The following is a 13,824-nucleotide window of genomic DNA, read 5'->3' on the forward strand; positions in this document are numbered from 1 at the left end:
GTCAGAGTCATATCTACAGTTAATTAGATCGTCTACTATCTTGCTGCAGAGCCCTGAATACATTCGCTCGATGGATAGGAGTATATAAAACCTTGAGGTATCCCTCATTGGGCTCAATTCAGTATTCTTACACATCACAATCAAATGACTGAAGAAAAAAGAGAGGCCTTCGATACCACCGTAAACTCGGTGTCTTCTAATGACCACCAAATTGGAACTGGAAAAATTGTTCTTACTGAAAAAGATGCAGACATTGCTCTAGGATATGCCGCCGAGGGTGTTGTGATTGATGAAGCCACCAACAAAAGAATTCTAAGGAAGATTGATCTCTGCTTGGGTCCTCTGATGTGTATTTTGTACGCCTGTCAGTTCATGGATAAAGTCTCCAACTCCTACGCTTCAGTGATGGGTTTGAGAGAAGATTTGAGCATGGTAGGTGACATGTATTCCTGGACGGGAACTGCATTCTACCTTGGATACTTGGCTTTTGTTTTCCCTGCTTCTTATATGCTTCAAAGACTTCCTGTTATCAAGACTGTTGGAACTTTCATTATTATTTGGGGTGTTCTTCTTTGTCTACATTCCGTTCCGCAATATGCTGGTTTTATTGCTTTGAGAACTCTGCTAGGTATGATGGAAAGTGCTGTTACCCCTGCATTCGTGATTATTACTTCCCAATGGTACAAGAAAGAGGAGCAATTTCTTAGAACATCATGTTGGTTTGCATTCAACGGTGTCGGTGCTATTATGGGAAGTGGTATCGCTTACGGGTTGGCCATTAGAGATAACTATAGTATTCATGCTTGGAAACTGGTTTTTATCATCACTGGTTGTATTACTATCTTCTTGGGTTTTGTGACCATGCTCCATGTTCCAGACACCCCCACCCAAGCTTGGTTCCTCACCGCAGAGGAGAAAGTCTTGGTCGTTGAACGTATCCGATCCAACAATCAAGGTTTCGGTAACAGAAAGATTAAGACTTATCAAATCAAAGAGGCTCTTACTGACATTCAAACATGGCTATTTGTTTTATTTGCTATTTCCAACAACATCCCTAACGGTGGTTTAACCAACTTCAGTGCCATCTTGCTATCTGACGACTTTGGATATTCCAAGACCACTACACTATTGATGAACATGCCAACTGGTGCCGTTGAAGTGGTAGGCTGCATTGCATTGGCCTACACTGTTAGATGGTTCAAGCATAGAATGATCATCGCTCTTATTGCTCAGAGTATCACATTGATCTGTTCGTGTTTGCTGGCTTTTGCTGGACCAGCTAAAGCCAGACTTGCTGGATACTACACCTTGTACATTTTCCCCATTGGTATGATCTGCGCTCTGTCTTGTTTTGCTTCCAACACTGCCGGCCACACTAAAAAGGTGACAACAAATGCTACATATTTGGTCGCATATTGTGTTGGTAACTTGGTCGGACCTCAAACTTTTATCTCCTCCCAAGCTCCATCTTACAGTGGAGCCAAAATTGCCATTGTGGTCAACCAAATTGCAGGACTTATCTTCTTGGCTGCTATCTACTATGTTTACTGGAGAAGAAACATTGCCAAAGATAAGCTGGAGAAGGTTACTAATGAGCACCTGGAGTTTGCTGACTTGACAGACAAGGAAAACCCCAACTTTAGATATTCTTGTTAGTTTTGTTTACTTTTTAATATGATTGGCTTTTGCTTATCTATAATGTGTGGATTGGATCCCTTCTAATCTCTAGAGTTTGCTATGCTCTCACTCAAATTCATTATCAGGTTGTTGACCCAATCTAACAAATCGTCTTTTTGAACGATTTTTTCCTGTTTCAGGGTTTCCATTGCCCATAATTCCTCTGACAGGGTCTGGATCTTTGACATCTGCTCTTTCTTGGAAACTCCCACTCCAGGAAGAGAGTCTATTATGGCCAGAATTTGTCTTGTTTTCAATAAAATGTCCGATGAAAGTTCATTTATGGTGTTTTTAAAATCAAATTCACTGTCTGGTGTCAAATCGGGATCTACTATCTTAGGATCATTCTCAGGTAAGTTGACTGAATCGTGATGCTGATCAACATAATGAATAGTGGCAGAAAACTGTTCTATGAGCTGATCCAAACAAACCTGAAGTTGGGTCAATCTATCAGCCATTTATGGGTTGTTGAAAAGTTGATTAGTGGAGTAAATAGGTTGTACCTCAAAGATCGCGATAAAAGCTATGTTAAGGGGAATCATCATATATTAGGTAAGTTCATGGAAGAATGCTATAATCAAGATACAATTGGAAGATTAGACACCAAGAGGGTGTTTCTTCATTTTGATTTATTGTGCTACTACACACTGGTTTGTTGCTCATTGTGTTTTTTAGGTGAATCATCCTCTTGGACATTATCCTTATCCTTCGACTCTGCCTTTGCGTTTTCCATTTCTATTTCTTCAATCCTGTCAAAAAGTACGCTCATTTCAGCTACTAGACGTTTCTTTTCCACTAAGAGTTTTAAAGCTTGTTTGAAAGCAGCTTGTGATTCATACAGAGAAGCGGGAAGGATAGCGCCAAACATTTTTATGGGGTCTTTGAAAGAGGAGTTTTTCGATTTTTCGTCAAGCTTTTCCTCCTTAACGGTTTTTAAGCTTTTTTGATGTCTATTCCTCAACGTTGACACTTCGGCCTCTTTTTCCTTTTCTTTTTCCTCTGACTTGGAGCCAGGTTTTGGTGCTTCCTGCATAGACAATTTCCCATCCTTGAACTGGCTTTGGGCTTTCAATTCCCGCAAATCATAGTACGAAGAGTCAAATCTGTTGGGGTTGTAAAATTTGGCTCGAGATAGTTGTAGAAACCCTGCTTCCAGTTTGTCACATATCCCTACAAGATTTCTTTCATATTCATCTATCAAATTCAGAAGAAGAATAAGCTTTGCAGATTGTTCATCTATTTCCTTTCTCACACCCTGGCTTCCATTTTGATTGTAATTCTCAGGAATCACCGGTTTCTCCCAATCTAAAGGAAGATTCAAACCACTTTCTGGGTTTATGCTCAACTCCTCCACTTTGATATCAAGCTCCAATGTCATTTTGTAGCAGTGCGAGGTCCACCAAGTTTCAGTCCGATGTGTCCTATAAAAGCGATCGCGATCACTCTGCTACACGCGCCATCGCTCTTCCTTTGAATTAATTACCCCAGTAAATTAAGCATCCCTATAACTCTATATCCTTGAACGTTTCGTAACATCAGCAGCATTCAACGACGCAATCGTCGTGTCATAAGAACTACCGTTCAAATTCTTTTCAAACTCGTAGTATTCTTCATATAATCTAGCAATTTCAGCATCGCATTCCTTCTGTCTAGCTTCAAGTGTCAACCCCCAGTCCGAACCGTGCACGGGAAGATTGTAAAGATTATTCTCGCATTTCAAACCATTCACTTGATCTTCGATCCTTTCCAAAGACTGTAAGCTTGGTTTCTTTTCGTGACGAGGAAACCCGTGATGATGCGTTGTGGCCAGTGTAGAGATCGAAGTTGATCTGGTGAAAACACTATTTGTTGTACTTGTCGTTAACCTTCTTTCGTTCACGCTATTATTTCTGGTGACATTTGATTCAGCAGTTGGATTGTCTGCGTGCAATACATGATTAAACCCAAAGGGATTACTGATCTGAATCTTCTTTTCTTGAGATCTTTTCTTGAACCAGGGGAACTTTATCCTACTGTCTTCACCCTGTGTGTATTTGTCATTATTCTGAGCTTCATGAGCATCATCCAGCCATACGCCGTCCATATCAACAAGGTGTGAAACAAGCCGGCAAATCCACAGATTGGCGGTAATTTATATTTCTTGTTCAATTTATCACCTTGCATGGTTACAGAAATTCGTAGCACAGGTAACGCGAAATTGTACTGTTCAAAACGCGAGTTAACCTGATACCCCTTCCCGGGATTCGAAGACAAGAAAGAACACTTGAAAGACCCCACTGGGCTCAGAATACTTTGTTTGATCTTCGCTGAGCCCACGCCACCGTTACTTGTTTAACGTTAGTATATTCTCAACTAGCTTGTCTAGACAAATAGAACGCAATATTTAGCACCTAACAATATCTGAAACAAACATCCAAACATCACCCCTTTATTGCCAAATCTAGCAATCCCTATCCACTAATAAACTTTTGAATCCTTTACACGGTTTTATGTGAACTGGTACCTGGGGGGCACCACCAAACATATGCTGTCATTAAAACGCCTGCGCACGACATCGCCAGAAAAAATGATTCCTCCTAGTAGTAGTGTATTGTGTGAACAGGACATTCACAGACACCCTTCTTGTTTATCCAGTCTTTTATACACTGATAATGGAATAAACATAGACATTCCAACCGACCTACCTTGTCACCATAAACAATGTCATCTAAACAGATCACACACTCGTTTGGGGTTTCCTTGACATCTTTATAGTTGTAGACAAGCATTCTATTGAGTGTGCGAGTGCCCTTGGGAGATCCGATAAACTCATTATCCTGAATACACTGGTCTATGTGGTCTATTCTTTCTTGATCTGAGAATGTCAATAATGATTCGTTACACACAGGGCAGGTATGTGACAAAGATGAGGTAGACTTGTTCATCAAACGGTCCTTGTCGTTGACAGAAGAGTTTACACTACTGGAACTCTGGTTTGTTTCCAGCAGGCATCGTTTTAGTGTCTTTACTTCCAAATGACACTTGTCGCATGTACGATGAGGCACATGTGGTGTCTCCAAAAATATCTGTGAGGGTGGAGAAACAACGTAGGTGGAAGGCAAATACTTGATGAAGTTATTGGAGCAACGATTGCACACCAAGTGACCACACCTCCGGCAATGATGTCTTCGCTTTAGCAAAGTGAACTTTGAGTGGCAAATATGACACTGTGTTGAATCACTGTCAGGCTGCCATGCCGGTACGTTCATCTTCTATGGTTGGGTTATGGTTGGATAATTTGAATCGGAAACAAAGAAGGCTTCTATCTATAGATAAGGAACAAAGTATATAAAATTAGATAATGTGGAGAAACGAGGTCGGGTAAGAAGCGAATTGAGGTAGACTTAGTAAAAGTCAACTGACCCTCGCCTTGGCTCGAAGGATCAAATCCCTACTGATATTCCTGATATATTATCAATTTATACTAGTCACTCCTACGTATATCTATTCACTGTAAAGATCACTGTCATTTTCATAGTCTTCAGGGCGAAGATCAACTTCCTCGTCACTCTCGTCGGCACTATTATCATTCTCAGGCACAGCCGAACCATTGGCTTCATACTTTTCCTTCTGTCTTTTTCTTCTCTCTTGCTTCTTGGCCAGTTTCTTGTCCACATTCTCCTTTTGGATCTTTCTACGCTTCGCCTTCTCACTTTCCTTCTGAGACAGCCTCTTCTTCTGCTGTATAATTTCGGAGTCAGATTTTTTAACATATCTATGGTACAACACTTCTCCGTCACAGACCCCAGCTTCGATTTTCACTAGTTCCATTCTCAAACGAGGTCCAAGCTCAACTAATTTGATGGCCTTCTTTCTAATATTGTTGGCACCTCCCTCGTTCTTAATAACTTTGGCCTTAGTCAGTGATTCAGTCTCGTCAACCTGCACCAAAGACTCTTCATCTTCAACCTCTGACTCGCTGGTGTAACCCAGATGATGACTATCTTCTAAAATTTCACTAATATCTTTGATATTTCCAAGATTTGGCATTTTCTTGTTCTTCTTGATTTTAGCATTCAGTATTTTTTTCAGATTCTTATTTACATCGACTACCTTGGTATCAATGGCATAGTGACGAAGATTAATCTCCCCTGTTTCCTTGTCCTTGTTAATCATCAAAACTCGACGAATACTGTCGACGTTTATCTTTTCTGGCATGATTGGTGGGAACATGTTCTGGAATTGGGTTATCATCACCTTTTCATGAGGTTCAGCGACCTTAGGATTGGCAAATCCATTCATCACCAATAATGGAGGTCTTTGAAAAATGGTGGAACTCTTTCCCACCATTTTTGGATGCTTCAAGGTTTTCACAATGTCCTTCACTAGACTGTATTCTTTGATTCTGTAAGTAGTGGTAGGACCTTTAGACATACTTGCAAGACGTAAATGACAGTTTGCGGTCTTTTCGTTTTGAGACAGAGTCATAAGCTGAGTCACACCCAATGGTCCACACATGACAACGTAATCCTTTAAACAGTTCTTTCTTCTTTCTCTCAGATTAATTGCAGTATGAGGTTGCATCAATACTCTTAAATCCAAACTCAATTGTTGCAGCGAAGGGTTGTGAAAAGAGCTTCCAACTCTAATGATCATGGACTTTGGAACATTAACATCTTCTTCCTCTACCGGTTGCTGGTCCTTCTTGAGAGGAGCTGCTTTGTTGGCCATGTTTCTGTGTATTAGTATTCTTGAAGAAGAAAATTATTCTCTTTGCTTGAATTTTTTTTTCCCAATCCAATCACGTGACAAGTCAAGTGTTTTGATGATGAAAGATAAAAGATGGGAACGAAGTGGATACAAGAGTTGAAAAGCTCCGGTAGTTAGAGTAACTGTCCAACCTCTATGAACTTACTTCCTTACTTGATAACATGCTTGTCTTCGAATGTCCAGGGGTACTTAAACGTACCTCATCAGTCAATTAAATCACGTGATCCTATCTATGAATTTTTTTGGATTTCAGAAATTTTCTCTGCAGTTTTTTTATCTTCCTTAACACCTTGAACGCATTCTTCGCAAAGCAACAATGTCCCCCAGTGTAACCAAGAAGGTTCAAAAGGTCAAGAAGCCCTCATCGAAGTCAAATACAAATGAGCTGATACGTAAAATCAAGGAAAAGGCAGAGGCTCAGAAGATCCCGGAGCCAGAAAAAACTGAGACTGTAGGTGCAGACGAAACTCTAGAACCAAAGGAAGAAGATAAAATAGACGATACAGTTGAAGAACCAGAACAGAAATATGAAAGCTTCAACGACTTTGGCCTTGTCCCTGAAATTTTAGAGGCTTGTGAGAAGCTTAAATACACCAAGCCAACTCCAATTCAAGCTGAATCCATCCCATACGCTTTGAAAGGAAGAGATATAATTGGGTTGGCACAGACTGGTTCCGGTAAAACAGCTGCGTTTGCTATTCCTGTTTTGCAATCGCTTTATGAGCAGGCAACTCCATTCTTTTGCTGTGTCTTGGCTCCCACAAGAGAGCTAGCATATCAAATCAAGGAAACCTTTGACTCTCTAGGAAGTGGCATGGGATTACGTTCTGTTTGTATTGTCGGTGGTATGGATATGATTGACCAGGCCAAGGATCTAATGAGAAAACCCCATGTGATTGTAGCTACCCCAGGGAGACTAATGGACCACTTGGAAAACACTAAGGGGTTTTCTCTGAAAGCATTGAAATATCTGATTATGGACGAAGCAGATAGGTTGCTAGACTTGGAATTTGGACCAGCGATTGACAAAGTTTTGAAACTAATACCAAGAGAGAGATCGACATATCTTTTCTCTGCCACAATGACCAATAAAATTGAAAAATTACAGAGAGCTTCGTTAGTAGATCCGATCAAGGTTTCGGTATCTTCCAAATACAGTACTGTCGACTCTTTGATCCAGTCACTGATGGTTGTGCCAGACGGTTATAAGAACACCTTTTTGATCTATCTGCTCAACAAATATCAAAACAAATCCATTATAATATTTACCAGGACTTGTGCCCATGCCCAGAGAACTGCGCTTTTGGCACGACTGATGGACTTTAGTGCTATTCCACTACATGGACAATTAAATCAATCACAAAGGCTTGGAGCCCTAAACAAATTCAAGGCCAGAGAAAGAACGATCCTGGTAGCTACCGATGTTGCAGCAAGAGGGCTAGATATTCCTATGGTCGATGTCGTCATCAACTTTGACATCCCCACAGACTCGAAAGCCTACATCCATAGAGTGGGCCGTACTGCAAGAGCTGGTCGGTCCGGTCGCTCAATCTCATTGGTCACACAATATGACTTGGAACTAATCCTTAGAGTGGAGAGTGTTCTTGGTATGAAACTTCCAAAGGATGTCCCTCCGAGAGACGAAATTCTATCCCTTCATAATACTGTTGAAAAGTTCCACAACGAAGCTGTAAGACAGATCAAAGAACACCAGAATCGTCCATCAGGAAAAAGATCTAAGAAAAGGGATTAGTTGCGAGTGAGATCTCTGTCATGTAGTGTATTACATATCGGCATAATTTCGGCCCTGCACATATAGGTAGTAGGTATGGAGACCGATTTAGGTGGCTTTAACGGGTGTCACCCTTTTTCCACGTCAAATTTGTTTTTTTTTTAGCTGATCGAATCCACTTTAAGCCATTCATTGCCTTGATTGGACGGCACTGTGACCCTAAAATTTTTCAGTCACATTAAAGAAGCGGAAAGTCCCCACATACGCCCTTTTTATACCCATACTTAATTCCGCTCATCGTCCGTTCAGGAACTTTTCATTCGTTCGTTGCTATTATTTTCGCCTGAAATGAGACCAGTGCTTTCGTTATTACTCTTGCTGGCTTCTTCGGTACTCGCTGACGAGGTCATTGAATGCGATGCTGACAACAAGTGCCCTGAAGATAAACCATGTTGTAGTCAATATGGAGTATGTGGGACTGGTGTGAATTGTCTAGGAGGATGTGACCCTAGACATTCTTTCAACGCGTCCGCATGTTTACCCATGCCAGTTTGTCGTGACGTGGATTTGAAGGCTAGCACTGATGCTTTCGAAATTGATACCAACTACCTTGGTGATGCTAATGAAACCGACTGGGTTTACAACGGTTATCTAATAGATTATGACGACTCAGTATTGTTGGCCATGCCCAAGGAGTCTTATGGTACCGTTGTGTCTTCCACCTTCTATGTGTGGTACGGAAAAATCACAGCTACTCTTAAGACTTCCAGAGGTGCCGGTGTTGTCACGTCTTTCATTTTATTCTCCAATGTGCATGATGAAATCGATTGGGAATTTGTTGGTTATAATCTAAGTCAAGTCGAAACGAACTACTACTACCAGGGTGTCTTGAACTATACCAACGGTCGTAATGTTTCCCTAGAGGAGGACGTCAATTCCTTTGAATACTTCCACGATTATGAAATTGACTGGAAGGAAGACGTCATAACCTGGTCTATTGACGGCGACGTTGTCAGGACACTGAAAAAGGAAGACACTTATAACGAAACTACAGACAAATACATGTTTCCTCAAACTCCATCGAGGGTTCAGTTATCCATCTGGCCGGCTGGTGCTGAATCCAATGCGATAGGTACAGTTTCTTGGGCTGGTGGAAACGTTGACTGGGATTCCGAAGACATCCAAGACCCAGGATACTTTTACTACACGTTGAAAGAGCTGACTGTTGAGTGTTATGACGTCCCAGATGGTACCGAGGAAGATGGTGAATTGGCATATTACTTCAAAGAGTCCGATGCTTTTGACCAAGGGGATATCATAATTACTAATAACAGCACCAAAATAAAGTCTTTAGACGACACTGGCTTTGACCCCGATGAAGACGATGACGATGACGAATCCAGCAGTAGCAGCAGCAGCAGCAGCAGATCGTCTTCAAGTTCTTCAAGGACCGGCAGTTCATCTACATCCAGTGCTACTTCCACTTCCACTTCTAACTCAAATGATGATGATGATAACAATAATTCGTCTCCTACTACTTCGTCTGGCACTTCCTCCGCAGCTTCCGGATTCGTTCAAAATATGAGCCAAACTTCAGGCTCTTCATCAGCAACGTCAAATAATGCCGCTGCCTCTCTTTCAGCTGGTTTCCTTACTACTATTTCCTTTTTTGCATCTGTATTAGGATTCCTTTAGGATAGTAAACTAGTAAAATTACAATTTAAATTATTTGTCTAAGGCCATAAGAGACATTGGAATATATCTCTGATACTAAACTCTTGAGTAACATTGGGGTAGTAAAGGCGAGAGCTTGCTTGCCCAAAGAAAGTCTAGATAAAGTACAATTGAGCTACTTCCAACTCTTCTGCGTCCTGTTCTCTCGTTGTCCCTGTAAACTTTCTCGCTTCTTGCGGTTTCGTTCCGGGTAACCCCATGTTTCAACGCGACAAGTGTTCCATTTGTCAAACAAACTACGACTATCCACCATCCATTCAAGATGAAGATGCTAACCAAATTCGAATCCAAGTCTTCTAAGGCTAAGGGTGTAGCATTCCATCCTAAAAGGCCTTGGATACTTGTTTCGCTGCACTCGTCGACGATCCAATTATGGGATTACCGAATGGGTACGTTAATTGATCGTTTTGAAGATCACGACGGCCCTGTAAGAGGTGTCGACTTCCATCCTACTCAACCATACTTCGTTTCAGGAGGTGATGACTATTCTATTAAGGTGTGGAGTCTGCAAACCAGGAAATGTCTGTTTACACTTTCTGGACACCTGGATTACGTGAGAACTGTCTTTTTCCACTATGATTTACCATGGATCGTGTCTGCATCCGACGATCAAACCATTAGAATCTGGAATTGGCAAAATCGCCAGGAGATTGCTTGCTTGACTGGTCATAATCACTATGTTATGTCTGCCAAATTTCATCCATCAGAAGATTTGATTGTTAGCGCATCTCTGGATCAAACAGTTCGTGTGTGGGATATTACAGGTCTGAGAAAGAAGCACAGTGCACCTGCCAACATGAGAAACACTTATGAAGATCAATTTGCTAGACAAAATATGCCTCAGCAAGATATCTTTGGCAACACCGATGCTATGGTCAAGTATGTTTTGGAAGGTCATGATAAAGGTGTCAATTGGGCTGACTTCCACCCAACTTTGCCCCTGATTGTTTCTGGTGCTGATGATAGATTAGTGAAAATATGGAGAATGAGTGAACACAAGGCTTGGGAAGTTGATACCTGTAGAGGTCATACCAACAACGTTCCATGTGTTTTGTTCCATCCAACACAGGATTTGATTATTTCAGTTGGTGAAGACAAAACCATCCGAACTTGGGACTTGAATAAACGTACACCGGTAAAACAATTCAAGCGTGACAATGATAGATTTTGGCTGATAGCAGCGCACCCCGAAATCAATTTATTCGCAACATGTCATGATTCTGGTGTCATGGTGTTCAAGCTTGACAGAGAAAGACCTGCTCACTCCGTTCACCAGGATTCTCTCTATTTTATCAACAATGAAAAGCAGGTCCAAGTTTATGACTACCGTACCAAAAAGGTCAGCTTACCTATGCTGTCTCTGAAAAAGATTGGCAAACCATGGACGAACTTCAAGACTTTGTCTTACAATCCTGCTGAACATTCAATTTTGATAACTACTGGAGACGCTGATAACGCTTACTACGCATTGGTTTCTTTGCCAAAGGATGTTACTGGTGCTATTGAACCAACCAACATCCGTGAGGGAACTGCAAACTTTGCTTGTTTCATTGCCCGTAACAGGTTTGTGACATATGTCAAGTCTACTAAAACTTTGGAAGTATTAGATTTGAACAACTCTGTCACTAAATCGATTAAATTGGATTACACTGTGAAAGATGTAGTTTATGCTGGACCGGGAACTGTACTTTTGTTAAGATCCAACAGTGTAATTCACTATGACGTTCAACAAAGAAAAGAACTAGCAGAAATTCAGGTGAACAATGTCAAATACGTTTCATGGTCTGCTGATAGTAGATATGTTGCTTTGCTTTCAAAGCACACCATCACTATTGCTACTAGGAAACTTGAACTCGTTACCTCTATGCACGAGACAATTAGAATCAAAAGTGCTGAATGGGATGAATCTGGAGTTCTGATCTATTCGACTCTTAACCACATCAAGTACACACTACTGAATGGGGACAACGGTATCATTAAAACTTTGGCTAGCACATTATACATCACGAAAGTTCAGGGTAGAAGCTGTTTCTGCTTGAATAGAAACGGTGAGGTAGAAGTTGCTACAATTGATCCAACAGAGTACCGATTCAAGAAGGCTTTGGTAAACAAAAACTTTACTGAAGTATTACGTATCATCAAGAACTCTAATTTGGTTGGTCAAAATATTATTGGATATCTTCAGAAAAAAGGTTATCCAGAAATTGCTTTACAATTCGTACAGGACCCTCAGACTAGATTTGAACTATCTTTAGAATGTGGAAACCTGGATATCGCCCTTGAGGAAGCAAAGAAATTGAACAATGCAGTTCCATGGAGCAAACTTGGAAGAGAAGCTCTGGGCCAGTGCAATGTTAAGATTGTAGAACTAGTTTTCCAGCAATTGAAACAATTGGACAGATTATCCTTTTTTTATCTAATTACAGGTGATATTACGAAATTATCTAAGATGTTACAAATATCTGAACACAGAGGTGATCTCTCTGCAATTGTCCAAAATTCCATATACTTGAATGATATTGAAAAGAGAATCAAGGCCTACCTAGAAGGAGGCCTTGCACCATTGGCCTATGCTACTGCCAAATCAAACGGCTTAGACGAACTTGCGTCTCAAATAGCTGAAAGTTCTGGTATTGCAGAGGCTAATATCAAGCTACCTTTTACAGAGAAAAAATTTGTTTCTTTGCCGCAAGTTAAGATCCCAAACGTTAATGACTGGCCATTGAAGCAAGCTCAGTTATCATTTTTTGAACAAGCCATATTGGGTCAAGTTGACGCTCTTGAATTGAAAGACGAGTACCAAGAAGAAGCTCGCCTGGAGACAGCTCCTGTTGATTCTTTTGGTGAGATTGACTTTGAAGACGCCCAGGACCTTGAAGAAGATGATGGCTGGGATCTCGGTGACGAAGACCTTGATGTTGATATCGATGAGGTTGAGGAAACTCTTGATAGTGAAGATGTTCCTATTGTTGCTGGTGAAGTCGGAAACTGGTTAAAGAATGGACGCACTGCTGCTGTTTATGCCGCTGCTGGACAATTTGACCGAGCAGCTCAAATACTCAATAAGCAGGTTGGTGTTGTCGAATTTGAGCCTCTTCGTGAAAGGTTTTTGGATGTTTATCAAGCCTCCAAACTGTACTTAGCAGGTAACCAAGGATTGGATCCAATTCCAAGTTTCATCCGTGCTGATACTGAAGAAGATTCTGCTAGTGAAGTCCTTCCTTTTATTCCAGGCTTGGATACTTTAGAATTCAGACTTCAAGAAGGATTCAAGCTTTTCCGTGCTGCTAAGCTTCAACAGGCTATCGAGGAGTTCAGAACTATAATCTACACAGTTGTTCTTTCAACTGTTAAAACTCAAGAGGAGGAAGAAAAACTGTTTCAGGTTCTTCAAACTTGTCGTGAGTACATTTTGGGACTTTCAATCGAGCTTGCTCGTCGTCAATTACCCCAAGATCAAGTCAAACGTAGTCTCGAGTTAGCGGCCTATTTTACCAGGGCAAAGTTACAACCTGCACACAGAGTGAGCGCTCTGCAAGTAGCAATGACGCAGTCATTCAAGCATAAGAATTTCATTTCGGCAAGTTACTTCTCCGGGGAATTTTTGAAGTTAGTTACTTCGGGTACCAGAGCCGAGCAAGCCCAGAAAATCAAGCTAAAGTCGGATCAGATTGCTAACGATAGCATTGAGATAGATTTCGATCCTTACGCAGAGTTTGACATTTGTGCTGGAACGTTCACTCCAATTTATAAAGGTTCAAGATTTGCATCTGAGTCCTTAGTTGGTGCCAAGTACCAAGTCTCCGAGGAGGGAAAACTCTGCAGCATCACAAAGATTACCCAAATAGGAGCTACGTCTTCAGGATTGCGACTTCTTAATTAGAAAGATAGTCTTTGACTTAGTAAGCTGATCATAGGGTCAGATAAAAAAA

At 41.1% G+C, this 13,824-nt stretch overlaps 9 protein-coding genes across 9 annotated transcripts; 4 read left to right on the plus strand and 5 right to left on the minus strand.

Annotated features, from left to right (window-relative positions):
* Positions 1-144: 144 nt before the first annotated feature.
* On the plus strand, positions 145-1,656 carry PAS_chr1-1_0287 (Allantoin permease; the record flags this gene model as incomplete). The annotated part of the gene is made up of 1 exon (XM_002489898.1): positions 145-1,656. The coding sequence occupies one exon, from the start codon at positions 145-147 to the stop codon at positions 1,654-1,656; it is 1,512 nt and encodes a 503-aa protein (XP_002489943.1).
* A 62-nt stretch (positions 1,657-1,718) lies between these two features.
* PAS_chr1-1_0288 (Subunit of the RNA polymerase II mediator complex) lies at positions 1,719-2,135 on the minus strand (the record flags this gene model as incomplete). The annotated part of the gene is made up of 1 exon (XM_002489899.1): positions 1,719-2,135. The coding sequence occupies one exon, from the start codon at positions 2,133-2,135 to the stop codon at positions 1,719-1,721; it is 417 nt and encodes a 138-aa protein (XP_002489944.1).
* A 182-nt stretch (positions 2,136-2,317) lies between these two features.
* On the minus strand, positions 2,318-3,055 carry PAS_chr1-1_0493 (uncharacterized protein; the record flags this gene model as incomplete). The annotated part of the gene is made up of 1 exon (XM_002489900.1): positions 2,318-3,055. One exon carries the CDS (start codon positions 3,053-3,055, stop codon positions 2,318-2,320), a length of 738 nt encoding a protein of 245 aa, XP_002489945.1.
* A 132-nt stretch (positions 3,056-3,187) lies between these two features.
* Positions 3,188-3,760, minus strand: PAS_chr1-1_0289 (Hypothetical protein; the record flags this gene model as incomplete). The annotated part of the gene is made up of 1 exon (XM_002489901.1): positions 3,188-3,760. The coding sequence occupies one exon, from the start codon at positions 3,758-3,760 to the stop codon at positions 3,188-3,190; it is 573 nt and encodes a 190-aa protein (XP_002489946.1).
* Positions 3,761-4,253: 493 nt separating this feature from the next.
* On the minus strand, positions 4,254-4,925 carry PAS_chr1-1_0290 (uncharacterized protein; the record flags this gene model as incomplete). Its single annotated transcript, XM_002489902.1, has 1 exon — positions 4,254-4,925. The coding sequence occupies one exon, from the start codon at positions 4,923-4,925 to the stop codon at positions 4,254-4,256; it is 672 nt and encodes a 223-aa protein (XP_002489947.1).
* Positions 4,926-5,160: 235 nt separating this feature from the next.
* Positions 5,161-6,387, minus strand: PAS_chr1-1_0291 (Protein required for ribosomal large subunit maturation, functionally redundant with Ssf1p; the record flags this gene model as incomplete). Its single annotated transcript, XM_002489903.1, has 1 exon — positions 5,161-6,387. One exon carries the CDS (start codon positions 6,385-6,387, stop codon positions 5,161-5,163), a length of 1,227 nt encoding a protein of 408 aa, XP_002489948.1.
* Positions 6,388-6,742: 355 nt separating this feature from the next.
* On the plus strand, positions 6,743-8,179 carry PAS_chr1-1_0292 (Protein involved in rRNA processing; the record flags this gene model as incomplete). Its single annotated transcript, XM_002489904.1, has 1 exon — positions 6,743-8,179. The coding sequence occupies one exon, from the start codon at positions 6,743-6,745 to the stop codon at positions 8,177-8,179; it is 1,437 nt and encodes a 478-aa protein (XP_002489949.1).
* A 327-nt stretch (positions 8,180-8,506) lies between these two features.
* PAS_chr1-1_0293 (Cell wall protein that functions in the transfer of chitin to beta(1-6)glucan) lies at positions 8,507-9,853 on the plus strand (the record flags this gene model as incomplete). Its single annotated transcript, XM_002489905.1, has 1 exon — positions 8,507-9,853. The coding sequence occupies one exon, from the start codon at positions 8,507-8,509 to the stop codon at positions 9,851-9,853; it is 1,347 nt and encodes a 448-aa protein (XP_002489950.1).
* Positions 9,854-10,154: 301 nt separating this feature from the next.
* Positions 10,155-13,775, plus strand: PAS_chr1-1_0294 (Alpha subunit of COPI vesicle coatomer complex; the record flags this gene model as incomplete). Its single annotated transcript, XM_002489906.1, has 1 exon — positions 10,155-13,775. One exon carries the CDS (start codon positions 10,155-10,157, stop codon positions 13,773-13,775), a length of 3,621 nt encoding a protein of 1,206 aa, XP_002489951.1.
* Positions 13,776-13,824: the final 49 nt, after the last annotated feature.

The sequence above is a fragment of the Komagataella phaffii genome, chromosome 1 (assembly GCF_000027005.1).
Source record: "Komagataella phaffii GS115 chromosome 1, complete sequence".
Classification (NCBI taxonomy): domain Eukaryota; kingdom Fungi; phylum Ascomycota; class Pichiomycetes; order Pichiales; family Pichiaceae; genus Komagataella; species Komagataella phaffii.